Source organism: Myiozetetes cayanensis, unplaced genomic scaffold (genome assembly GCF_022539395.1).
Source record: "Myiozetetes cayanensis isolate MyiCay16 unplaced genomic scaffold, myiCay2020 scf6-25, whole genome shotgun sequence".
Lineage (NCBI taxonomy): Eukaryota > Metazoa > Chordata > Aves > Passeriformes > Tyrannidae > Myiozetetes > Myiozetetes cayanensis.
Window position 1 is genome coordinate 33,103,913 of NW_026087853.1, and position 25,615 is coordinate 33,129,527.

The following is a 25,615-nucleotide window of genomic DNA, read 5'->3' on the forward strand; positions in this document are numbered from 1 at the left end:
TTATATCTGGTGGGTTTTTTTAACAGTTGTTTCCCTGCATTAGTGAAGAGAAGTTATTTGAAAAAATTCTTTGTCAGTTCCTATGCAGGCACCCTTTCTGAAAACTCTGCATAATGTTTTTTTTTTTCCTTATGAATAAGAATGGGAAGCTCAGTTAATGTGTGCATATGAGATAGTTGCTAGTCTGATGTTTATGTTTGACCTTTCTGCAATATACAGGGTTTTTATTTGTAAAGCATGCCTTAATTTAAATGGTTGTTCTGTGTCTTTTAAACAGTTGCACCAGTGTAATTATTTTCCTGTTACTTCCTCTTGTCTGGTCAAGAGATGACAGAGAATTGTTGAGCAAGTTTCTCATTTTGACATCTGGCTGTTTGTGTTCTTCCACATATATGTAGCATTTGTAGGAACTAACTTATCTCTGTATGGTTTTTATTTATTAGAGGAAAAGGAAATTGGTAACACTGAAAGATGTTGCAAATGGATTTACCAAGTTGTTTTGCAGCAAAATCTTAAACTGCGGAGGCAAAAGGAAAACAGCCTTGGTGGGAACCACTGCTGACTCTTGAACGACTAAATTGCATGTCAGATTGACAAAATGGAGAAAAAAATTGTAATCTTAAGAGTACAGTAAAAAGGCATGCATTCTCTTTGAGAAACTCACTTGAAAATAGATTAAACAAACATGAAAATCCTCTGCTGTTGAAAGTAGTTTTAAATGATCTTCTTGCTGTTTGGTGGGTCTTGCATATTAATTTCCTTACCCTCTAAGCTCTTGTAGCTGATCTTTGTGCTACTGCTTGGAGCACTGTGTTACAGGTGAAAACATTAAGAGGATGACTTTTAAACTAGCTTGCTTTATACTAATTCTAATAACCTTTATTTAATCAATTCAGTCTGAGGGAACCTTGTTTCCAGAGACAGGAAATTGCTTGAGGATTACTGGCTGTCGCAGGACCTTCATACTTATTTGCAAGATGTCTGGAAAAAAATAATAATAGAATCAGTCTTCCTTTAAAGGCAGTTGAAACTGGAGTTGCTGTGCTTTTCCCGTGAGAGCGAGCAGAGGTCACTTGGAATTCTGTGTTAGAATGTTTTTTCTTGACAAATAGTTTTATGGCTTAAGTGTACTCATGCAGGGTGCTTGGAGACACATCAAACCCCCAAGAAAAGCAGTGACCTGTTTCCCAAGTGGATATACTGTTCACTTAGTTGCTAGTGGCTTGACATACCTACTTATTTCCTACCCTCAGATAGTAGAGTTGTATATGCCTGCTCTAAAATGCACTTTTTAGAGGGAATGGGTAGGGATCTTCCACTTTTCAGCTCTGTGTGCGTAAGAGGAACACTGAAAAGAGGTGTTTGGGGAAGCATGTGTGATATCCTTTACAGTCATGTACCCAGCCTGTTGACATTTGAGTACCAGTGAAGACACTTTATTCCCCTTCTTGCTTGTGTTTCATGGTTGCTTGCCTGGCACCTGGCCCATTCAAGGGTGGAGAACTATGACTAGAGCCAGGAGAGAGGTAGCACCTGGGAGTGGTACGCTTGGCTGGGGGACAACAGGCAGGGAGGTAACTTCTCAGGTTGCTGACAGGGTGCTTTACCTCTGGATTCTGGACCCAGTGGTAAAGAGGCATTGCCTGTGCCCTTTTCCAGGGTTTGTCTTTGCACATGGGAGTATCAGGAAGGAATCTGATCTTTAAAAGAGTTTTCCTTACGGTTTTGAGGCAGATTGGACAAAGACTTGCTGAGCTTCTGCAGTCCTGGGTGGTTTAGCAAAAAAACTAAAGTGTGAGGTAGAAGGTTAATAACCTGTATGCTCTGACTTCTGGGTATATTTCCTTCTGAGCCAGCATTGGCATTTATGTGATTCTTGCCTGGTGCAGCACTACTTTGTAGCCTCACTGTTACACAAAACTGTAAGATTTACTGCCAGAGCAATGTGCTGACTTTCACTGTTCTGCTTTGTGTAACTTTTTCCCCCTCTTTTGGCTTTGTTTTCATTTGACTTCCTCTAACTAAGCAAGCCTGTGTTACCTTTGGCTATTGTGGAGCACTCTCACACGGCCTTTTGGCTTTTAATCTGCATGGAAACCAGAACACTGGAGCTGTGACTTAGGGGAAGGGTTTAGATGTAGAGCATCTTTATGCATAGTACATTATTTCTTCCCCACTTTAATGTGGATTGAAAATGGAGCCAGTTTTAGGAGCAAGAAGCTTGTGTAGCTTCTTGGGTCCAGCACATTAGGCTGCTCACTTGAGTCAGAGAGGGGTTTCGAACACTTAAAGCTTTGGCAGCAAAACTCATGTGGGAGTTTGTTACCTTTCCCCAGCTGCTCCTTCCACTGGCCCCAGAGCTGTCCCAGTGCAAGGACTCAATCTCCCCAGGAAGCTCCTGAAAGATGCATTAGCATTGTGTAGGGGATGGTTAGCTATGGAGTGGGTGTGGGAGCAGCAATATTGTGGTGTCTAGTCAGCCAGGAGCAAGGACTCATCCTTCAGCCAAGGTAGCAGCACAACCTGTAAGTGCTTGGATGGTGGAGGGGCAGGCCTCAACCCCAACTAGCTCTGCAAAGTGGAGATGCTGATGTACAAGAGGCAGATTAGAGCCTAAGTCAGTAAAGGCTGAGGAAACATTGATACTATATAAACAAGGTGCTGAGAGCTGCTGCTTCAGCAGTTACTATCAGGCATTGCTCCTTGCCTGCCTCAGGACACTTTGCTTTACATTGTTTGAGTTTGTTTAGTGACAGCTAGGCAGGGGTGCCTCCTTGGGGAGCAAAGGAGTGAAATCCCTCTGACACTTGCAGAGTGGGTGCAGAAGATAGGCTGTGCTTCCCCTCTTGCTGCAGGTCAAAGCATCCCGGCTCCCACCTCTGGGCTACCCTAGTTCCAGCTAACAGTGATTAATCTTTTTAAAATTTTTTTCCCACTAACAGCCACGCTTTGTAAAGTCTAAATGTCACTGAGTCAGGGTAGAGAGAAGCTGAAGCTTCAAACTGACCTTCTATTGAGATACAACTTAAATGTTTTATGACAGATTTTATTCTGTAAACTCTTACTTCTCTGCACTTCTTTCTGGCATCCTTCTTTCCCACCCCAACCTAATGGTGGAAATTTGTAGCACACAATCTAAATCATTAATACACCATCTTTGAATGATGGTTGTAGGTCTTGGGAAGATGGTTTGCCAATCTGTTAGAAAGGGACCCATCCTGGGGATTCTGCTTGGAGCGTTTGGCCTCCTCGTGGTGCATGTGTATGTCCCCTTGTGACACATAATGAGCACCATCCTTTGTAGAGTGTCTCTGGCTTGATGCTTCTAGCTTGTGCTGCTCAAATCAGAATGTAATTGTAACTGATCCCTTGTTAGAAATGAAATTAGGCATAACCTGTTGAGGGAAGCCAGTTAGACAAAAAAAAAAAAGGCTGTGAGGGTCTTTGCATAGTGATATGTGCTCTCTGTGAGTTGGTAATTGCAAGAGTGATTTAATAGAAAGCGAACTCTTCGGGCTCCTGTTCCCCACCTCTTCTTTTCTTGGCCCTGGAGTATGGCATTTGAGATTAATTTTTGTCACCTTGCCTGAAGCCTGAAATCCTCAGGTTGAGTGCTGGCATGCCTGCTGCTGATAAGGGTGCCCAGTTGGGGAATCTACCTGGGACACTTTCTGTGGCCGCCCTGGACCGCTTCCCCACGGGAGCAGGTCTGCGTGCAGGCAGTGTGCTAGGTGTGCTGCAGCTTCAACTGCAAGGGGGTTAAATGGGGATACAAAAACTTTTCTTTCACAGCTGTATACTTGCAAGAGTAATATGGCTCTGTGGAGTGAAACGTGCCCGCTGCCACTGTGATGGGTCTTTGCCACCGTGAGTGTTTGTACATCATTGCCTTTAGCACCGTGTATCCTAAGTAGAAAAAGCAAAAATAAAATTAACAACTTTCCAGCTACTAAAAGACAAAAGTAAAGGAAAATAGTGAGCTAATAGATACAAAACTGAGCCATGGTGCTGAGACCTTTTGAAGGCTTACCTTTTTATTCCCCTCTAATTGAGATCTATTGAAGTAATTCTCTGCTGTGTTAGAATCCCAAATGCAATCTTAAAGTCAGAACCAGAATTTGAAACTGTGCTTTTTAACTTTCTCAGTTTGGTCAATGATCTATGTTGTTGGAAGATGAAATTTTTAGAGGACTTAAGAGACAGTCTTACTTTTCAGAGTTTTTTGTGTTATGAGTTTATCTTTGTAAAGACCTTTGTACCAACAGGCATTCAGACATCGAGGGTTTGTTAGCCTGGAATGCTCTGATATTACAACATATCTGTTGTTAAAAACTTCCTATATAAGCTGGGATTCAAGTAACAAATACTGTACTACGTTTTTTGTAGTTTCTTGAAAGTGGGTGAGTAGATATTTTACTATCTGGGAAGTGTGATAATTTTAAACTAAAGTTGTATCTCACATCTGTGCTTTTTAGGAATAAATGTAAGAGTTCCTCCATCTTCTAGTATAGTTCCTTATTTAAATGTCAGACTGGTTCATCGAAGTTGATATTTAGAGGGCTTTGATAGGAAGATGACTTCCAAGTGGATGTCCTCTTCAAATGGCTGTGCTGCCTGGTGGCATTGCAGCTGCATGTATAGCAGACTGATGCTTTTAGCCACATCAGTTGAAATGAAACCACAGCAAATGGTAAGGATGGGGAGAAGTATGTTCTAGTAGTGAGGGATTATAAAATAAGCCTTTACTGTATATGGACCTTGTGGGGCATACCCTGAACCAGGTGAACACAGCTGCACAAAGGAGAATAGCATCCTAGATATTCGAGTGACCTTAGCAACCCAGTGCTGCTTTGTGAACCCTGTTACTGAAAGTAACATTTCAAGCTTGGATGTGGTTTCACAAGGTTGTGCCTTTGCACGGCTTTTCCTTATGCTCCTTCTCTGAAGCAGTTTCACATTACTGTGAGTTTTCTTTTTCAGGACTTATTATTTTTGGAAAGCATTCTGGAACATTTTGTGCATATGGTCCTCTGTAAATGTGCTGTTGTACTCATTAAAGCTAAAAGTATGAAACCTAGCTTTTCTGATGCAGTGTGGCAGGAGGAAAATGCTGAAACAATAGTTTCCAAAGGGAATACTTTTCCAAATAAAGATGTTTAAAAAAACCCAAACAACGAAAACTCACCCAAAAGATTGTGAGATGTATTCTCCACAATACCCCAGTCTCTTTCTTCCACAGATTGCATAAATGACAGTGTGTTTGAAATAAAAAAATGCTTTAAAGTAGATCCAGCAGGTTTTTTTAATAAGTGTTTTTTCTTCATTCACTGGTGACGTGACCCTGCTGCTGTAGGCATTTTTGTAATAGTACAGAAATCTGCTTTGCGTTGGAGTTGTGTGCATTAACCTGTCTAACTTTCCCCACTGCTTCTCTGCAGCTCTGTTTTTCTTCTTCCTTGTTCTTGGAAGTTCACAGCCTGCCCATAACTAGCCTCTCCTTCCTTATTTGGAAGGACAGTTGGATTTTGATCTCTTTTTCTGTTTTATTTGGGAAGAGGAAGATAAGTTTCCGGTGAAAATCTGTGAATTTAAAGGAAACTTCTTGAAATCTGGGAAACTAGTGGTATTTAGGGCTTTCTCTTGGGCTTACTAAGACAAGGAAAATTGGCCTTTTTTTTTTTTTTTAAGTCATAAAATTCAAATCCTCTGTGACTGTGTCAGACCTGGCATGACAGCTACAGTATGTAGAAATGGGGAAGGATCATTACAAGACTGAGACTTGCCTCTGATTCTGTTTCTAAAAGTATGAGTGATGAGCCCTGCTTGTCAGTTTGTTAATCCACAACTGACTTGAGCATTTCCATCCTGCAGTGGACAGAGAAAGGCACTGAATACCACCCCTTTTCCCCTTGGCAACCTTGCACCTCTTCCTTGCACACCTTGAGAAGTCTGTTCCTTCCTTCTTACTTACCTCTAAGGTGACTGTTGGAGTTGAAGCTTGTTTGGTCTGCTCAGGAATACCTGTGAGCCTGCTGTCCATACCTCTGTGGGCTGCAGCAGGGAAGAAGCTCAGATAAGGCTTGCCCCCAGGTGCTAGCGTGGAAGAGGAATAAATGGAGGAAGGAAGTGCTCCCTGCCTTTAGCCCACAGAAAAAATATGCTTGGCTAACCTCAGGATGAGTTTCTGAGAAGTATCAAGTGATATAAGGAGGCAATCAAGGGAGAGGTGCAAAAGCATGATCTGGATGCAAATAGGACTTTTTTTTTTTTTTAAGGAAGCATTGTAGAAACCTTCATGTGAGAGAGGAGGTAAAAGCTAAAGCAAGACATGTGAAAGAAACAGCTGATTTTGCAGGTCATAGGCCAAACCCTTGGCACAGTTGGAGAATGAGGAAGGAAACCCAAGTATTCAGGTTCCACTTCATATTGCAGTGAGGTCATTTTCAGGAGCATGTGCTGATTCCAATGTCCAGAATAAGCAGCTCAGTCTTTCCTAGTGATTCTTCTCTGTAGCAGGGAATATTTGCAGTTTAGTATTTGCTTTATGCTGTGGCTGTGCTATGCAGAAATTTGCCTTTTTGTAATTCAGATATGAAGGTGTAAAATAAAGCTACTAAGCACATCATCTGGTTACTGGACAGGGTGTGGGAAGTCTTACATGTTATTTGGCTTTTCTTATTTCCTCTTTTCCTCTTCCACCTCTTCCAATTATTGTGAATAATTGAGAGTTGGCTGTGCCGAAAAGTCAGATTATTAAGATTTTTCTGAACTGCTTGCAGGTTACTTCAAGGGCTTTGGTTTTAATCTTTCTGCCTAGTTTAACTGAACAGTGTAATTGAACTGTGACACTAACCAAAAATGTTAAAAATACAATTCTGTTTTTAAAAGCTTTCAATTAAACTGGTGTAACTACAGAAGGTAAGTAGAATTAGGGATTTCTTTCCTCTGCTGGCAGTTGGAGTTGATTTTTCTGGATTTTTTTTATTTAGCAGCCAAGAAGCTGACTTTTTTGTTTTAAAGGTTGACTACTCTTTGAAAACAAACAAAATAAGGATACAACAAAACCAGCAACTAAGGATGAAGGTTAAATCCTCTGAACCACATTGCTTACATTAGATTCCACTTTCAGCTGGACCACGAGGCAAGAACAATGCTTAGCATTTCAAAAGGTGTGCTGTGCACACACATCACTCATACCACTGATCTTTGCTGTGTGCATTCAAGAGTTAACAAACAATTCCTGAGTATAATTCTGTGAGGGGAAAAACTATGTGGATAAAATAAAGATTTCTGCTGTGCATGAGGATAGCTAATTTTCTCCTGGTAAGTTCCAAGTATGGTATTTAGAAGCAAGCCAGTGGCATTCCAAACATACTGAACACTTCCCTAAATAAACTTTGATGAATTCAGGTCGAAGACCTGTTTTCCAGCAACAGTGACACAGGACATAGCTGTGCCAGGAATCTTGAGAACTAGAGAGCCTCAGACTGACCAGTTTCTGGTTCTCCTTCATGTCCTGAGAATATGACTTCCAAAGAGTGCTTTTTTCACAGGGACCTAGGAGTCCTGCTCTGACAAAAGAAAATTAAGTCATAATCCTGTGAAAATTTACACATGTTTACAAAGGGATCTTGAATCAAGGGATATGAGTTGGCAGCTTCTGAAAGTCTGGAAGATCATAGAATCAGCTGGGTTGGAAAGGACCTCTGAGATCATCAAGTCCAACCCTTGATCCACTATCACCACAGTTACTAAACCATGGCACTAAGTGCCACATCCAGTCTTGCCTTAAAAACCTCCAGGGATGGAAAATCCACTGCTTTTCTGGGCAGCCCACTCTGATGCCTGATTATCCTCTCTGTAAAGAATTTCTTTCTAACATCCAGCCTAAACCTCCTCTGACAGAGCTTGAGACCATGCCCTCTTGTCGATAGCTGCCTGGGAAAAGAGACCAACCCCCACCTGGCTACAACCTCCTTTCAAGTAGTTGTAGAGAGTGATGAGGTCTCCCTTGAGCCTTCTCTTCTCCAGGCTAAACAACCCCAGCTCCCTCAGCCTTTCCTCATAGGGCTTGTGTTCAAGTCCCTTCACCAGCCTGGTTGCTCTTCTCTGGATAAAGATAAATGAGAAATGAGAAAAATGGCAAAGGTCTCCAATAGCTTAGCTTAGAGAAAGCTCCTACCATACATGAGTGCGTCATCTTTGGAAAGGGCTGATTGTGGTTTAAGAGTGAGCAAGAAGTCTGGCCTGCATGGCTTCAGTGGAAGCTGATGCCTGTTTCAGGGACTTCATGTAGAAGCAAACTACTGCTTGTTGTGCAAGTAGAATTGGCAGTGCAGCAAGGGGGGACTCATGCTGAAGCATCATTGGGGAATTTCCTTGATGCCAAGACTTGAAGGAAAGAATGAAGTGGGGATGGCTGTAACCTGGGATCAGTGGGTACTTTTTTCCTCATTGATAACATCTGCTCCTCTCAGGGCGTTTGGCTGTTGACTGTGTGGATATAGAGGACGGTTTATTGTCTTATCTATATTTAATAGGTGTTTTTCAAGGTTCACATTAAAAAGAAAGCAAAAAAACCACCACCTTTATTGACTAATGTACCTTTAACAGAGAAGAATCTCTTCTCCCCTCCTTACTCTATTTATGGGAACTGCTGGCTATACTAAATATTATCTTTGAAAACATCTCTGTTTAAACTTAATCCTTGAATAACCCTTCAGCCCAGGCTGTGGCATGTGAGATGGGTCTGAAATATTCTTGCTCTGCATATTTGTGCTACTTACTCTCAGCTTCTGCCTCATTGTTTCTTGCAGAAACCAGCCCATTCCTTAATGCTGTGTGTACACAGGGAATCGCTTTGATTCACGAGCCCATGAATTGTTAAGCTCTATCCCCAAGAGTATGTCTCTGATAATGTGTGTGCTCTACAGTGCACTCCAGTTAACTTCTGGCGGTGGAGGCCTGGAGAGTTGTTATGGAAGCTGCTTCCCCCTGAGCTGTAGGTATAAGGAATGTGCTAAAACAACAGTCAATTTTCAGAGAATTGAATGTCTGTCTAAATAGCTTCCAAACCACCAGCTCTTCTCTGGGAAGAAAAGATACTTTAACTAGTCAGAATCTCTTTCATCTTATAATTTTCCCAAGGAACAGTTAAGGCTGGGAACAAGTTCCGTAACTTGGCTGAAGCCTAAGGGAGGATCCTTAAAAGCAGTACCTGTGCCCTTTGTCTCATAATAATTCTGAGGGGTTTGTCCATGCTTTTGTCCACTAAATGGGCCAGCTACCCTTGTGTCTCCTTCAAATCCCACACTGAACTAAATCAGCTTAGTGGGATGTTACTATAGACATAGCAGCAGCAATTTACAGCATTCCTGGTGGGGTGGCCCCAGGCTTCTGGCAGACAGGATCCCTGAAAACCTGGGATTTGAGTGATTTGGTAGTTGAAGAGAGATGGGGAAACGATGGCCAATTTTAGAAGAAAGGAGAGGAGCAGTGCTATGCTTTGGAGCAATCTGTTAGTGAATCAAGAATAAGCAATAATTGATTCCCTCAGATGATATTCTTGCTTTAGTTATCTTTAACTTGTTTGCTGTTCAGAGACCAGAACTGGACTGCTGACTTCCAGGTGCAGTCTTTGAGAAAGGAGAACGCCTCTGGGGCAAGGTAGGACATCTCAGGTGGCTCAGCAAATTCTGTGATAATTGCATGCCCTCTTCCCTACCTCTCCTTCTGGCCCCTGATATGTCACCTGGCATGCACTGTTTCAGGGGCAGGGAGGGCCACCTTTAAAAGATACCTTACCAAGACTTTCAGAGTTTGTTATATTAATGAGGCTTTGTTATATTGGAATGGGGAGGGCAGACCTGTCTTGATCTAATCAGAAGAGCATTTGTTGAAGATGGTGCATTGCTTTGTCAGAGCTGTGATTCTGTGTTGAGCAGTGACTCTTGGAAGTAAGCAGCCCTCTGTTGGCCTGGAGTATAGGCCAGATGCTGGCTTCTTCCAGTTGAATATAAACTTAAATTCCATGCGAGAGATCTGACTTGAGAGGAGGGGGCAGATATACGGATTAACTGGCTTAGCTTTCTTCCCACGGAGTATTTCTTCATTCTATAGTCTAATTGTTGCTGAAGGAGTCCTAGCACGTAAGTGAAAGGATTGTTATTCCTTTCTGCACATTGGGAGTTTGCTGAACAAAGCATTGGCTCCTTATCTGTGGAAGACATGAGCAATCTATAGGCTGTGCTACAGGTATAGTGGGATAGATTCACTTCTCTCCTTCACCCTCCAAATGAAGCAAGAAACAAAAGGGGTAGACACGCAGTTTATTGTAGCAGTAGCTCCAGACTTGCCACATGACACTTTAAATATCATCTTGAAATGACATTTCAAGGCAGGATGTACACAGACAAAGAATTCGTCTTTGATAGAGTCTAACTGACTTGAAAGATTCAAATTTTAAAGATAACCCTTTTGTGAAGTAAATATGAGCATAGTAGTGACATGGAACTAAGGAAAAACCCTCTTTTCACTAGGATGATTGCCAGGTTTAACAGCAAGTCTGCATATTTCCTCCCATAATGCAGCTACTGTTTTGACTGAGTAATTGGAAATGTGAGTTATGGCTCTTTAAGTATGTGTTTCTCTGGTCAGTGCTGGTGTATTGCTTTCATCTCAGAAGTACCTAAGGATCTGAAAGTCATACTGCCTTCCCCAGTAGCAGGAATGCCAATGCAAGTGTCCCATCCATTCTTAGAGGGTACAAAATTGTAGAATACCCACCTCTGCGCTTCTCTAATCTGTTTGGAGTTATCCAGCAGTTTTGAATGTCTTTGGGAAACTTGACCAAAGGAAAAAACCTAATCCCTCTTCAGTATGAATATTCATTTATGTGAAGAAGCTGTGACTGAATGGGGTTTCCCTCAAAACTAAATTATTCTTGTTGTCAAGTGTAAAAAACCCATTAATTTCTGAAATTTTTGTTTCCACCTGGGAGCTTTATATTAGAAAGCAATAGCATGGTAAAGTGTTGGAATGTGTCTTCAAGTGAGGTTTTTATAGTTGGTTTTATTTTGTTGGTTGATTTAGTTTTTTTCCAGGGTGTTTTTTCTTTGGTTGGTTTTTTATTTCATCGTTCACACAGTTGTCTTTATACCAGTGCTCTCCTTCAGTACACACAGACTGTTAGTCTCAACTTTCCTTCATTAGTTTGGATTTATGCATGACACTGTTATTCATCCAGGTCCAAAGTTATCATTGGAGGTCATGCAGGTTAAAACCATAGGTTGGTGGAATATGTGTTTGGCTGGGTCTTAATTAAAAATAAGGCTTCAGTGTTGTGCTTGCTTGTATTTCCCAGCTGTGCTTTGTTTGTGTACGAGTGTTTTCGCTGTGACAGTGTCTGCTAGGCTATTGGTGAATCCCTCAGTCCTCAGGTATGAGCAGTGTCATTTCCTGCAGTTTTAATTGCTGTGCTCTGTACTGTCAGAACATTATACCTGAAGTTTGCCAGTTGTTTTACATTCCTTCTCCTAAGTGTGTGTTTTCCTGCTGGCTGGCTGTCAGGTTTGCTGTACCTCTCCAGGTGACTGAAGAAGCATTTGATTTATTTATCTTAACTGTCTAGTACAGTTTGCTGTGTCTTGGAGACTTTCTGAAAAGTGGTGGGAGACTGGCTCTCTTGAAGATATTTTGAGACAAGTCCTCCAGATGCTGTGTCCTCTGGGACTGTCTTGAAAGGAAAAGCTAAAATTAATTGTGGGGTAGGCAGTCTTCACATCTGAAACATTAGCAGGTAAGTGAAAAGTTATGGTCTCGTATCTATAATGCAGCTCCTTTTAGTATTTCCTGTGTAGAAGATTGCCTTTTCTGCTCATGTTACCTTGTGAACTGTGAATACTTGGTAAAATTCCTAAGGGCTAGAACATGTAAAAGATTACTTTTTGTTTCTAAATTTCTCCTTTCCCTCTCCAGGGTTGTAGGTGTTTGGCTCAACACTTACTGTTTCTTGCCTTGTCTTTGTTTTTTGTAGACCAAGGTGCTCGTGATCCACCAGATCCTTCAGATTTTTTTTTTAAAAGAAACTTTGGTGGGTAAAAGATGTGCCATGGAATGGTAGCACCAAAGAGCAACACAGGATCGTCTCTTGCCTTGACTAACCATGGATTGTTTCGTCTGCTAATTATCTTTGGTACCTTTATCTTGGAAGCAGAGGCCACAGGTAAGTGAAACCTCTATATATGCTTCAGGGATGGGGTGTATAAGTATGGGGGTGGCCTTATATTGTTATGGGAAAGCTAGTGATGGTTGATGCATTTGTACACACCTCTCAGTACTCACAGGAAAAAAATTCCATCACTTGTTAAGCAGAGTGCAGTGTCTGAACTGAACGAGTCTTGCATATTAGTAAAGAAGTGCTTGTCATTTTTCCTATAGTTTTGATTCCCACTGTTTTTTTCCCCTTCAATTCTCATCCCTTCACTGCAGCTGGGGGCACTTGGACCATCTCAAGAGAATGGACCATATTTTGGTTGAATGAGATTCTAGTGTAGACAGTGTTATCTGTGTGCCCTATAGCAACTGTTCATGTGAAGTAATAGAAGCAGAGACTGTCTTCAGCTCTTTGCACAGCTTGTGAATCTGTTCAGTGTTTCCTTGTGTGCTGTCTTCTGACAGCTCAGTACCTGCTACCTGCATCCCTCTGTTGGTTCTTCTTTTCAGATTAAGATTTCCCTCTTTCTTGATGTTTCCGTGATGGTTAAATGTTGTGAATAGTGTAAATAGCACTGGAATGGGATTATATGTCATCAGAGATGAGGGATCTGCCTTTTAGAAATGAGTGAAAGAAGAAAATATACCGGATGCTCGGAAGGTAGTACGTGATATGAAGTATGTGGTTGTTTACCTGAAGTATGTCTTTTTTGCCTCAGACCAGCCATGATCTATTCTTTGTCTGTAGAGAGATGCCTGGTCATAGGTGGCATGAGATGGAAGGAATAACTTTGTGTGCTTTTGCATAGAGCTTTGAAGGAGGTTAGTCCCAAGAAGGCACATGGTTTTGACTTCCACAGCTGTTGCAATATGGAACAATAACTGAACAATAGCTTGCTTTTTAAAAGAAAACCTCAGTTCTTGACATAACTTTAAAAAGTTCTATTTATCTGACATACTGTGGCACCTGAAAAGGTTGCATGACCAACGCTCCTCAGCATCAGTGAAGACTGAATTGGCCTCTGTGTGGTAGAGCAGAATAAACACTAGCTGCCAGATGCACTCACAGGTGAGGTGATCTTGTATGGAAAAGCCTGCTGGTGCTGAAAACTGCTGGATAAGTTGTTGATTTCCTTTTAGTACTTCTGGCTCTTTGAGTTGGAAGGGAGAGGCTGCTGAAATCAGGTATTCCAGACCTGTATGTCTTAACTAGTCTGATTTTGGTTTTGTAGGTAATGCAGGGTGGGGGTGGCACACCTGAGAGTGACAAATTGGCACGAACAGTTACTGACAGTAGCAAAGGCACAAGGCCTTTTTGTATCTGGTTTGTCCTTGTTTTTTTTTAGCCTTGCTGCTGTTGGTGATAGTGTCACTGCCTCATTTTAGATGTAGGCCTATCAGATATGCCTCCCAGCCTGGGTCTGGAGATGGGCACCTTCCCCATCTGAAACTTCCATTACACACTGCAGCACCTTCAGTTGAGTCTGTAATCAGTATGCAAATACCATGTGCTGCACGCAGCTGCTGGATAGGGAAAAGCTGCCACAATACTGGAAGCCTTTTCAATATCGTTTTTGAGGCATCCAGTAACATCACAAAAGCACTAGTTAAGCATGTCAGAAGACCCAAGAGTGGTTCTTCATTGTGTTTCCCTTTCTCTGTTCTTTTTGCTTCAGGATCTGAGGCAAGCTGTGGTGAACTGATGAAGGCAGATCATCAGCTAAATAGGATTATAGTGGCTAGGCATGAACCACTTCCTGTAGGGGAAGTGAGAAACTGGAGGGGGGGCCAGGATCATAGCAGAGGGCAAGAAATGCAGGGTCAAAAATTCTGGGGAAGGGCCTGCTAAGAAGTGCTTCCACATATGGGTTTTCTGAGACTGGGAGGTAGCAACCCAACTGCCAGATGCTGGGAGGGACGGGGGTGCTCAGCAATGCGTCATGGGCCCAGGGAGCTGCACCTGCAGCAGCACGCCAGCCTTGAGTAACATTAATGAGCAAGTCAGCTGAGGAGCGCAGAGCCAGATGGAGAAACAAAGAGTACTGTTGAGGCGCTTGGAAAATCATCTTTCCCTCATCTTTGTCCCCCAGCCACCTCGCCATCCTCACTTCATTACTTTACATAGCGAAGTCATTCAGAGCAAGCAGAGCAAAGCGATGTTAACATGAAGCAAGATAAGCATTACTGCCAAGAGATTTAATACAATATCTTGAATGTGGGGCCAGTGTGACATGTTCACAATTGCTACAAAAGCTGAAGAATGTTCTCGTAAAAAGACATACAAGCATGGAGACAATGGCTGGCTCAGCTCTGAGTGAGAAAGCAGAGCTTGTGGTTCTTGTGTATAAAACCATATGAGGTATATTATATTGCAGTAATTTTGCTTGAGTTCCAGGAAGCTTAGAGATATATTCATGATTTGGACAGAAATGTGTTCTCTTTGTCATGTGGTTAATGCAGAGGGCAGACTCATTTTCAGTCAGCAAGCATCTGCTCTGTCCTCTAGTAATGAATTGATTTTATTTATGGATGGATTTTTAAGAAAAATTCTTAAACATTTTGTCTCAAGCAATCTATCCTAATATCCTCTAGTGCCATGAGACGAATATGATAAGTTGCTTAGTCACTAAGCACACTGCAGAATTTGGGGAAACTGCTCCCTCTTCGTGGGAAGATATCCATGAATATAAAAATAACCGCTGCACATATTTTAATACAAAACAAGTGCAGCACTTGGTGATGTGCAAACAGTGAAGCCATGCCAGCAGAGAATTTATGGAAATTTGAGTGTTGTTCAGAAATATTTTTTTAGCTTTATCACCATTTTACCTTTTTTCCCTATCTGGCAAGTTCTCCAAGATTATTTGGGGGAAATAATGGAATTACAAGGCTAGGAGACTTGGAAAGCTCTTCAGTAATACTGAGGCTTAGATCTTTGTCTGTCTCTTCTGTTTTCTTTGAGGGTTCATCTGGAATGTAGCTAACAGCCAGGATGCTTAGTAGATAGAGATGGGGAATTTTTAAGTGTTGGAGAGGAGCAATGACAACCTTTCTCTCTGCATTTCTACAGATAACACTTCTCCATTCTTTCTTTGTTGCTGTGATTTTTATTTTTTTTTTAAATCCCCCCCTTCCTCCTCCTGTTTCTGTTCCTTAAGGTTATCCCCACGCTCTCAAAGGCCTTGTGTTTATATCTCTTTCACAATGAGATGAATGTGTGGCCAGGCTATTTTTGGAAGAATGACAGTGGATCAGATTAAGTTGTTCATTAAATTTTAACATGTAGTCTGTAAAATACTCTGAAAGCTTCCTATGATTTATGTTCTAAATGGTGTAATCTTTCTTGGATGCATAACTAGCTCTGTCAGAAACCTATCAAAACATAGGTTGGGCTTTTCATTATTGACAATAGCATCACCTGGTCCTGGGAAATGCGAGTAAATGTGTTGGTAAAAATATTAAACATCCTGAATTAAGCAAATATCAATACCCATAAAGGAGAGAGTTTAAACATTAACCTTTAAAAATTAACAGTAATGCAGGCTCAGTAAATCTTAAGTCCATTTAGATTTAGACACAGCCTGATTTTTGTTGACTGCGCATGTGAAATGGTATAAAGCTAGCTCTTTAATTTTTAAGATTGCCATAGAAGTCATAAACTGAGCTTGAATAAAGTGAAACAACTTCATTCCTGTGTGTTGTCTCTGACGCAAATGCAGGCAATCTGCTGCTTGCTGTTGTAAGGTCTTTTCAGTGCCAAGGTTATTCTGCACAGAAGCTCTTGGATACTGCTGGTATTTGTTTGCATTGCTTAGAACAGCTTGTTAGAGCGCACTTCAGTCTTTGAGCAGATTCAGACTTGTTCCTACTCTCTGGGAATCTGTGCAAAGCAGAGGTTTTCTTTGACACTGATTATGCAGCTGGAAGGAAGGCATTAATATAGTTAGGGGTGAATTCAGTGCTCATGAAAACAAGGACACTATAGCATTGGATGGCCAGACAGAAATGTGGGGAGGTGTCACGCATGAACAGGGGATCCTGATTCTAACCTGTATACTTCACGTAAGTGTAGGTTTTGAGAAATTATAGGGTCATCCCAAAGCAGTGTGGTGTTCTCCTTGGAGGGAAGGGGAGCATTTTCAGGTGCAATTCCTCTTTCCAGTCCCTTTGGAGAACTTAATAAGAACAGAGGGGTATGGAAGAGCATGGTAAGGAGCTGCAGAATAATGGCCAGGCCACAAAGGTGGCTAGGAAGCAGATGCAGACAGGTCTAGAATTAGACTATTCAAGTTATAGTATTCACACTGCTACCACACTGATCCATGCAGTGTTATTTAAGTAACTGCCTTGAAGGGAGTAATAGGGATCTCAAGAAGCCACATAACTTGTTTAATTTTAACCAGTTCTAGTGGCTGAAGGATGAATTAAAGCTTTTTTAACTAACTGCTGGTTCAAACCATGATAGCTTAATAATAATCCTGAATTTTTCTTTTGTCTATCCTAGATTTGCTTAGAAAACCCAAAGGACCTGCATGTGAGTAAACTTATATTCACTGCTGTACTGTGAGAAATGAGTGTGGTATTTTACTGGTTAACATAAGCACCTGTGAGCTAGGGTTCCCATTGTAATTCTTGTTGTGTTGGATAGGCTAAGATTCATCCTTATGTCCCATTGCCATTTTTGACCCTTGTATTTGGGAAAGATGGCTGCCCTCAGTTTGAGAGGAAGATCAGCTTCATCTGTTTCACTGTGCTTGAAGGGATCCGTATGCCTTCTATAGTAACTTCAAATGACTCAAGAAAACAAGAAATCAGAATAAATACTTCATTAAAATGGAGAGAGAGATGCTGCTTGTGAGAGTTTTGAGGCCAGCAGAGTATTGAGAGGACAAGGCAGGACAGCCTGAGGCAAAAAATTTTTTTCCTTTAATCAAGAAAAGTTAATATCTAATCACAGGCCATGAATCTTGATCTTTTCCATTGGATACTCCTGCTTGTTGTTTCATGTGTTCAGAAAAAGTCTAAAATCTTTCTGGTGTGCATGTTATGGATGAATGCAACTTTGGAAGGAGTTGGGAAGCTTCTTTGGCTTCCTTATCTGTACCAAATATATAAAATTTTCTGTAGATCTTTGTTAAACTCTGAAATTTGATCTATTCAGTCTGAACTTTCCCTTCTCAAAAAAAGACTAATACGGGAACAAAGTCTGAGGGGAATGTATTCATAATGAGGAATTTAAAGGTGTAGGAGAGAAATTTTACCAACTGCGAAATTTTGCTCTTTAGAAAGTGAGAGTTAAGAGCTGATGGAATACTCTGAATCACCAATTTTTATTCAATGTCTTAATTTTACTCCTGAGAAGATGATCACACACATAGTACTAAGGGGCTTTCAATTCTTGGCCATGGTTGCTAGCAGGAAAATAGCTGTTTCTGGAAAAACCTCAAGAGTTGTCTGGTCCAATTCACCCTAGCTTCTTGGTTTAGAATGAGAATGATGGAAACTGGTAGGAACTTTGTTGTAGAGGGAAGCAGGAGGGGTGCTGAACAGCATTTGTTCCTCAAGAGAAATTACTTGTGAACGACAGTGCAGGTTCTTACCTCATCATCGTCCTGGTGTGCTTTCACTGCTGCCTGCAAGGGTGAAGATGCAGACTTCTCTATCTTCTTACGCAGCTTCCTTCTATCACTGAGTCCTTCTTCTTTATCTGCTTGAGCCAGTTGTTTGGGAAGAGTTTGAGTTTGTTTGTCATATCATGGGAAAAGTCTTGGTAGTGGGATAGAAGAAAGTTTGCTTGCTATCACCTTTTGCCATTTGACAATTCCTTTCCTATTTCTGTCTCTTTTGAATCTTACATTGGTTACCATTGCAATGGAGACATTGTGTTTTTAGGATATGTGGAATGTTTCTCGTCTGTCTAACCCATGTCTGCCATTGCTTCTTCATCCCTTATGTTAAGCTGTAGCACCACAAGCAGCATGGTGTTTATGCTGCCAGCTGTTACTGACTCTGCAGTAGCGATGGCAGAGCAAGAAGTAAATCTGCTCTGGAACTGTGGCAAACTTCAGCCTGGGGTGAATACTGCTGGAATGGCTGGTGTGTGGTGTGTAAAGCTGTGGATATGTCCTCAACATGCTGACATGGGTGATAAGGAAGAAACAAGTGGTAGGGCAAGGTGGAAAGCTGTAGGCTGTTGAGTCTTCAGCTTTTGTTGCTGAATCTGTCAAGGCTCTGTGTTAAACTCATCAATCTGCGTCTATATGAGGATTGCTAAAACACTGCTCATAACAAGCTGCTGATTGTCAGGAGTAAAGATAGGATTCTAAAGGCACTTGAACAGCAAGCTCAGAAATGTTTGTGCCTTTGTGAGAGTAATTGGAAGCCAGTGACAGGATTATGGCTTTGTCTCAAGAGGTTGTATCTGCTTATCTGTTTGTGCTGATCTGCATCTAAAAACAAACACATTTTCCTTTTAATAAACGGAAACCTCTGGGGAGTGTTCGGCTTCCTCTGCAAACAGGAATCCTCCTGAGGCTCTACCTCTGCAAAGTGTTTTACTGGAGTTAGAGGACTGTTGAATTGCTTGCTTCTAAATGTTGTTGAAGGGATTTGAAGTAACCCCTTAGGTATGGGGTTGCTTAGATGAGTTATAGGATGTGCTAGGTGGATTGGGCTAGAGGGGGCTTGTTGCTAAACTGTTGAAGAATAAAATGAGCTTTTGGCCCAGCCTAATCCAGTGATCTTTTTATTATGTAAGGGGGAGAGGAACTTCTGGAGTTCCTGTGCTGAGAAGACTGCCTAGTCTCTAGAGGTTGTGGGGGTGGTCCCTCATTGTTTGTGTACCTTGGCATGGCTGATCTAGATGGAGATGCCTCCTGTGTTCCTTCTCTGTAGGGCCATGCTGTGAATGTGAGGGTGTGTTTATCCCCTTGACATAGTAAGAAGCATTTCAGTGGCAGCATAAGCCAAAGAATTGAACAGTAGGGTAACAAAAGAGCATCTTGAAATCCTGTGGGCTCAGCATTTTAGGTCTAGCCAGTCATCTTAATTAAATTGGGAAAAAGCTCTCTTGTTGGAGAGCAGAAACAAACACTGCTGCTGCTTTTGAGATACATACTTTATTTGTCAGTAAAGTGAGAAATATGTCTTGTTTGAAAAATATTACCTTGCTGTGTAGTGAGATAAGCACCTCTAGTGGATGCTGTTTCGAGTTCTCAGCTGCAGTCACAGACAGGGAAGGAACAGGGTAAGCCTTGACATATGCAGGGTCATAACTGGAAAGTCAGAGGCTGTTGCTGCTTTTCTGGCTAGAAAGAATATTTTTTATGTCCTGAGAAAGATTAACAAGGTGTATAAAGAATATACTGGCATACCCATAGGCACTCATAAAATTGTCCATCAGAAAGAGAATAAAACTGTTTTGTGATCTTATCAATTATGTTGTTTAGGCAACTTTTTTTCCTTCTGCTTTTTCAGCAGATGAAACAACAGATAAAGTTTATCTGATCTGTTTTAGGTAGAACTATAATATTTTGAAGGAAATGGATTTCTCTGGAGACTCTGTAGGCATAGAAAAGGACTAGATGCAAATGGAGATTTGTAGGAAGATGGTAGAATAGACTGAAGGTGAATGAGGATCAGTAGAGAATAATATGCTAGGAAGGAGAGGAGAGGGACAGGAGTGCAGTAAAACAGGAGGGTGGAGTTGTGAAAAATATCCCAGTGGTTTAAAAAGCAAATTAGTGGCTTGGTGGTTAAGTGCAAATCCTAAAAGAAAGTAGTGTTTTAGTTATACAAGCAGATTACAATGGTTGAGAATAGTATGGCCTTGGGAGGGAGGTAAAATATCTGTATATGTGTGTTTATTTTTTAAGGGTTAGGTAAGAGTATCTTAATGCAGGAGGATGCCTTTACAACATCAAGGGTTTGAGGCTTTTCTATATGCTAGAGAGCTGACTAGTGAGACACTGACAGAGAGTTTAAGAACTAGAGGGTTAAAAAGTGTGTGTTCCTTCCAGGACCTGACGCTTCAATGCAGAAATCTGAAGGCAGAAGCAGAACAGGGTGAAGATGCCAGTTACTGGAGCACTGGCTGTGCCTGTCTATAAGTGCTCTAATGTTATGGATGGTGGTCTGAGGAGTGAGAAACTGTGGAAGACCATATAGCAGCTGTGTTTGAAGGAAGATAAAGGGAGGAATTTCAAGTGGAAATTGCTGCCATGTGTAGAGTAGTATCTGACTTTCTCAAAGTTCAGCTTTTCTTAGTTTGTATTTGGTTTTATAGTCAAAAGCTACTTTGCTCTTCTCCCCATCCTGCATTTGTCTATTTCACCCACTGTAGAGAACCCTTTTAGTAAAGAAGATAAGCCTATTAAAGCTGCCTGACCCTTGTCGACACTTCTTGCTGGTGGTGGGGTCTGTATGTCACTGTATGTGTGGAATGAAATTATGTTAGAGTGGGTTAGGGAATTCTGGTGTTGCCTTTATTCTGGACCACCAACATTTATCTCTGGGAAACATAGCTGATGCTGCAGAGGCCTTTAGGAATGTGCTTCTGGTGTGTCATACAAAACTCACAGCTACTGATACAGCAGTTTCTATGGGCCCACTCCACTTGTATCTTCAGAAGAGCTCTCTTTGAAACCCAGAGCCCCAGGGATGCCCCTGTTGTGTAACCTGTCTCCATTAGTTCAAGTTTTAGGTCTTCTGATGTGCTTCTTGAAAAGGACCAGTACTGTAAGAGTTGTGCTGAGCCACACATTATGCTGCAGCACATCTTTATTTCTCTTTTGCACAGGCAAAGTGTGTAAAGTAACTGTAATGCTATATATTATCCTAAAGCTAATCCTTCCATTTTGTCACTCCTTTTGCTTTCCCGTAGCAAAAGTAACAGTTGAATGCTTCTGGAGAACAATCTTCAGGTTTCATTGTAAACACTTTCTTGGGTGTTTACTTAGTTTATAAGATACTAAGAAAACATAAAAGCTTTATGGTATGAGTGTTTAGGTTCAACTGTCACTTTTCTCTCAAAGGAGGAAACTATTAATTTTTTATATCTAAGCTGAAAAATCTGAACATAGTCACAAACTGTGATGACTTTACCTTTGAGTACAAGTCTTAGTGAAATCCATGAAGGTGGCAAGTTTGTTTTTCCAATTTTATTGTTTTAGTCCTCTGCTACTTTCCTGTTCCCAACAAACTAGTCTTGCTGCAAATGTTATTGCCATTAGCCCAAAGTAGGGTTGACCTTTGAGCCTTCCCACTTTGTCTCTTTATTTGCATTTACTTCTCAGAATGTTATCTTTAAGTTGACAACTGTCAACTTAAAGCCTTGATGGTGACTGTTTCTTCCATAGCATTTAGTAAGCTAGACTCCTCTTTTGGAATACTTGGAGGAGATACACAGTGCTGGGAGAGCTGAGCTCTCTATTGGTACGTGATTCCTGTACAATTTTGTCACTGGAGCAGTAATGAAACAAATAGAGGCAGTTGACAAGACTGGCAGTCATGCAGTGTTGGTGCACTTCTGCTGTGTGGGAGAGGAGGTGTGTGCAGTGGGGGCCAGGTCCCTGTCTGCTGGCGTTAGGCCATGCCTCTGGTGGGTAAACACAGTGCAGTGTGGGTGCTGTGCTGAAAGAGGTTAGCTCCTGTGAGTTCTGTCCCCTCTTAGCACTCTGCCTCTTGGCACATGCCTCCAGCTGTGGAGACTCCTCAGGATTGAAGCACCTTTTCAGCCTTTTCAGAGCACTGTTTTTGTGTTTTGTTTTTTCCTTTTTTCTTTTTTTTTTTCTTTCTTTCTTTTTTCTGTCAGTATGGCCTTAGTCACGTTTGGTTCCACTTTAACCAGGTCTTTTCAGTCACGAGGTGATCCTGTGTATGAGCTGAGTTCTTGGGTAGGCAGTGGTGTGACAGCATGGGGGAAATGGGACATTGCAGCATGTCATGTGGTACACAGGTAGGGCTGCTTTTTACATCCTTGATTCTTGCTGTTAGTAAAACAAAAAGGGACTGATGTAAGCTGCTAATTAGGGATATTGTGACAAGATTAATTCTCTGACTGCAGTCAAGGTGAGCAAATCTGTAACTATTTTACTGCATACCTCTGGCCACTTGCCACTTGTCTGTGGCAGGTCAGGAGTATTTCATGCTTGCCTGCATCAGCTGCCATGGAGAGATTTGAGAGGATGAAAATGAATGTCTGTTCTACATCCTCTGACAGCAGGGAAGCATCTTATCATTAAGTCTGTTTCCACCCGCTGAACTCTTGACTTAATTAGTTGCTTCAGATGGAGGAAATTTTTCTCCTGACTTTGGTTAGCTAGTAGCACCAAGGGAGAGTGCCGGCAGAACTGGGGCTTTTGTGATTTTCTTTTTAAAATGTTGCCACTGAAACCAGCATTTCAAAGCTGCTTACTGGTGTGCACCCTGCACAAATGAAATCAAACACATCTCTTTTTCCAGAGTGGTCTGTCACCTTTCTTCTTTCTATGGTGGTAGCAGCTGTCCTCCTCATTAAATGCAGCTGCTTCTCTATAGGTAGGAGTTCTAACACCAAAGCAGAAGTGGAATGACTGAACTTTTAAGGTTTCTTTTCTGGCAGAGGGATTTGGGGCTCTTATATATTATTTCATGGAATTGTAGAATATGCTGAGTTGGGAGGGACCTGTCAAGATCATTGAGATCAACTCTTAGCCCTGCACAGGACACCCCAAGAGTCACACCATGTGCCTGAGAGCATTGTCCAAACACTTCTTGAACTCAGACAGGCTTGGTGCTGTGATCGCTTCCCCAGGGAGCCTGTTCCAGTGCCCAACCACCCTCTGGGTGAAAAACATCTCGATATACAACCTAAATCTCCCCTAACTCAGCTTTATGCCATTTCCTCAAGTCCTGTCACTCCTGAGAGTGAAGAGATTGGTACTTGCCCCTATGCTTCCCCTCGTGGGGATGGTGACCTCATGAGGTCTCCCCTCAGTCTTCTCCAGGCTGAACAGATTGAGTGACCTCAGCTGCTCCTCATAAGCTTCCCTTCCAGACCCTTCACCATCCTCGCTGCCCTCCTTTGGATGCTCTCTAATAGCTTGGTGTCTTCTTTATATTGTGGTGCCCAAAACTGCACACAGTACTCAAGGTGAGGCCACACCTGTGCAGAGCACAGCAGGACAATCACCTCCTTTGACTGGCTTTGACTGTGGTGTTAGAGTAGCTTCACCCCTTCTCATGGTGAAATGGGAATTGGTGTAAGTGCAGCAGTGTTTGTGAACGGCACATGTTTCAGTCTGTAGTTTACTTTTCCAGTTAATCTGTATTTCATCTGATGTAAAACTTAGCTTGATTTACTTCTCAACCATTGTGCTGATGGTATCGTTTTTTTCTTGTAGTGGGAGGTTCCCTGGGAAATGGTAAGTTGCAGGAAACACTACTGCAGTAAAGTCTGTAGTATTTACAACAGAATCATTACTTGGTTTTCCCTGTTGATTCCTTGACTGGTATTGGAGGTAATGAAAACTGAACACTGAATTGAAAACAAAATGAAAGCCCTCTGGTAACCATCTGTCAGTTGTTACATAGCATGTGGTGGCAGGATGAAACTTTTGGTGCCCGGTCTGGTCTCTGATCTCCCCACAGCAGCTAGTTCCAGTTGCTTTTGCCAAGGAAGTTGACTGTTCTCTGTCCCTTTGGAGTAGCTTTCTCCATGACAGGAATTCCTTCCTGAGCTGCTTCCTGTCGTGCTAAGGATAGATGTATTTATCTCGATTAGTTTCTTTGAGCTGTGCCTCTCCTATACCGCTATCTGTTGTACCCAGTTTAATGACTAGTTATAATGATTTTTACTACTGTGCAATTATTTTTTAGCAGTAGCAAGAGAACAGCTTTGTCTTTTTTCAAGTCTTCTCTGAGCCCATCTTTGTCCTGGCATACTCGTTCTGAGAACACAGGGCTGCAGCCGCCAGCCCCAGCCCTGCACGCATGAATTCATCAGGTTGATCTTTGCACCCCTGCTCCTCAGGAGGGTTGGATGGCAGCTGCAGCTCCTGTCAAGCATGATGCCGGGTAGGGAGCTTTGGGGAGGAGGGTTACAAAAGGCCCAGTTTAAATCATCTGTGTAAGGGCACAGCGGAGGCTCTGTCACCCAGGCCCCTCCAGGCCCCACCGCTTGTCTTCTGGTGCTATGGTTGTAATGACATTAGCATTTCAAAAAGGGGATTACCACAACCCCCAGGTTGTGAGGGGAGGGTATTTCGACTTGAAAAGCTGCTTTCTGGTTATCTCTGCCTATTTTTCCCCCTGCAGTGGATCCTGAAGGGTTGGTGAAGGTATCCACCCTATGACAAAAGGGGGTTGTTGTTGTTGAGAGGAAACTAGTTGTTTATTGGCCTTAATGTGGGCTGGCAGATATGAAGTTGTCACTGATAGCGTTCTTTCTTGCTGATTGGAAGTGACTGCCTGAGAATTTCCTGATGGAAAAGTTAAAGGGTCTGTGTTCGGATCACAGCTGTATGCTAGAGAAGTATTCTGAAGTCATGTTTACAGGAAGGAGGTATGGTTGTTATACTAGTTTGTCTAGTGTCCCATGCATCCTATTCATCATCTGCCTTCCACACCTCTTGTGGTGCCAAAAAACCCTTTCTGTGCCCAGACACAGAATTTCAGGGTGGTTCCTTGGGAAAAATGGTTGTATTCTTACAAGGTTTTGTTTAGCAACAAAAATTCTGTAGTGAAACTTAACTCCTGACTCTGGCAACTCTGTTTTATTACCCTCACCTCTGATTATGATTCAGTTGATCATTTTTCATTAAGTTCACTTTCCCTTTCTGATGCTACTTGTGCTGGAAACTTGTGTTAAGGCTTTAGGTGTACTGGACTGTAGTGGAAAATCCCTATGTTTGCTATCTCCTCTCCAGTTCCATTAGATGTAGAAATGACAAGTCAGGCCAGGCAGATTGGTTGTCTGGGGGGCAAGAGTACAAAGGGATTTGTCTTGTTTGCCTACCAGTGAGAGGCAAGAGTATTTGGTGCAACCTCTCCAACCATGTATGGGCCATAAAATTATTAACTGACCCACAGTGTCCGTAACAGGAGCCCCTTGACTTGACTGAGCAGAGTTAGAGGGTATGCAGCAGAAAACGCTGGTGGCTGGTGGGTTGCCTGGAGCCGTGTCTACAGTGGTACTGCTAGTGCTGTGTGTATTGTAGTATTGAATAGGAAGGGAAAGGTGTGTTTTGAGGAGACGTTACTATATGTGTAGATTGGAGTGTTCACAGGCCTTAATCTTTGTGTGTGCCTAGGAGGATTTCTCTTGCATGCTCACATAGGACATAGCTCCCCAAGTGGTTCTGCAAAGCAGTGCTGATGGAGTCGTAGATGTCCCTTGCTCTGGGTGCTGCTGGGAGCTGGGCCT

At 42.1% G+C, this 25,615-nt stretch overlaps 1 protein-coding gene across 6 annotated transcripts in view; it reads left to right on the forward strand.

The window, feature by feature from the left end:
* SUSD6 (sushi domain containing 6) overlaps positions 1–25,615 on the forward strand; it is a 100,221-nt gene that overhangs the window by 37,796 nt on the left and 36,810 nt on the right. For 5 of the 6 annotated variants that reach the window (XM_050335081.1, XM_050335082.1, XM_050335083.1 and 2 more), the window contains 2 exons: positions 12,035–12,223; positions 16,718–16,747. In XM_050335081.1, the coding sequence (XP_050191038.1) occupies positions 12,103–12,223; positions 16,718–16,747 (151 nt within the window). In that variant the 5' untranslated portion in view covers positions 12,035–12,102. The remainder of the gene's footprint in view (positions 1–12,034; positions 12,224–16,717; positions 16,748–25,615) is intronic. The other variant, XM_050335086.1, reaches the window with a different exon arrangement.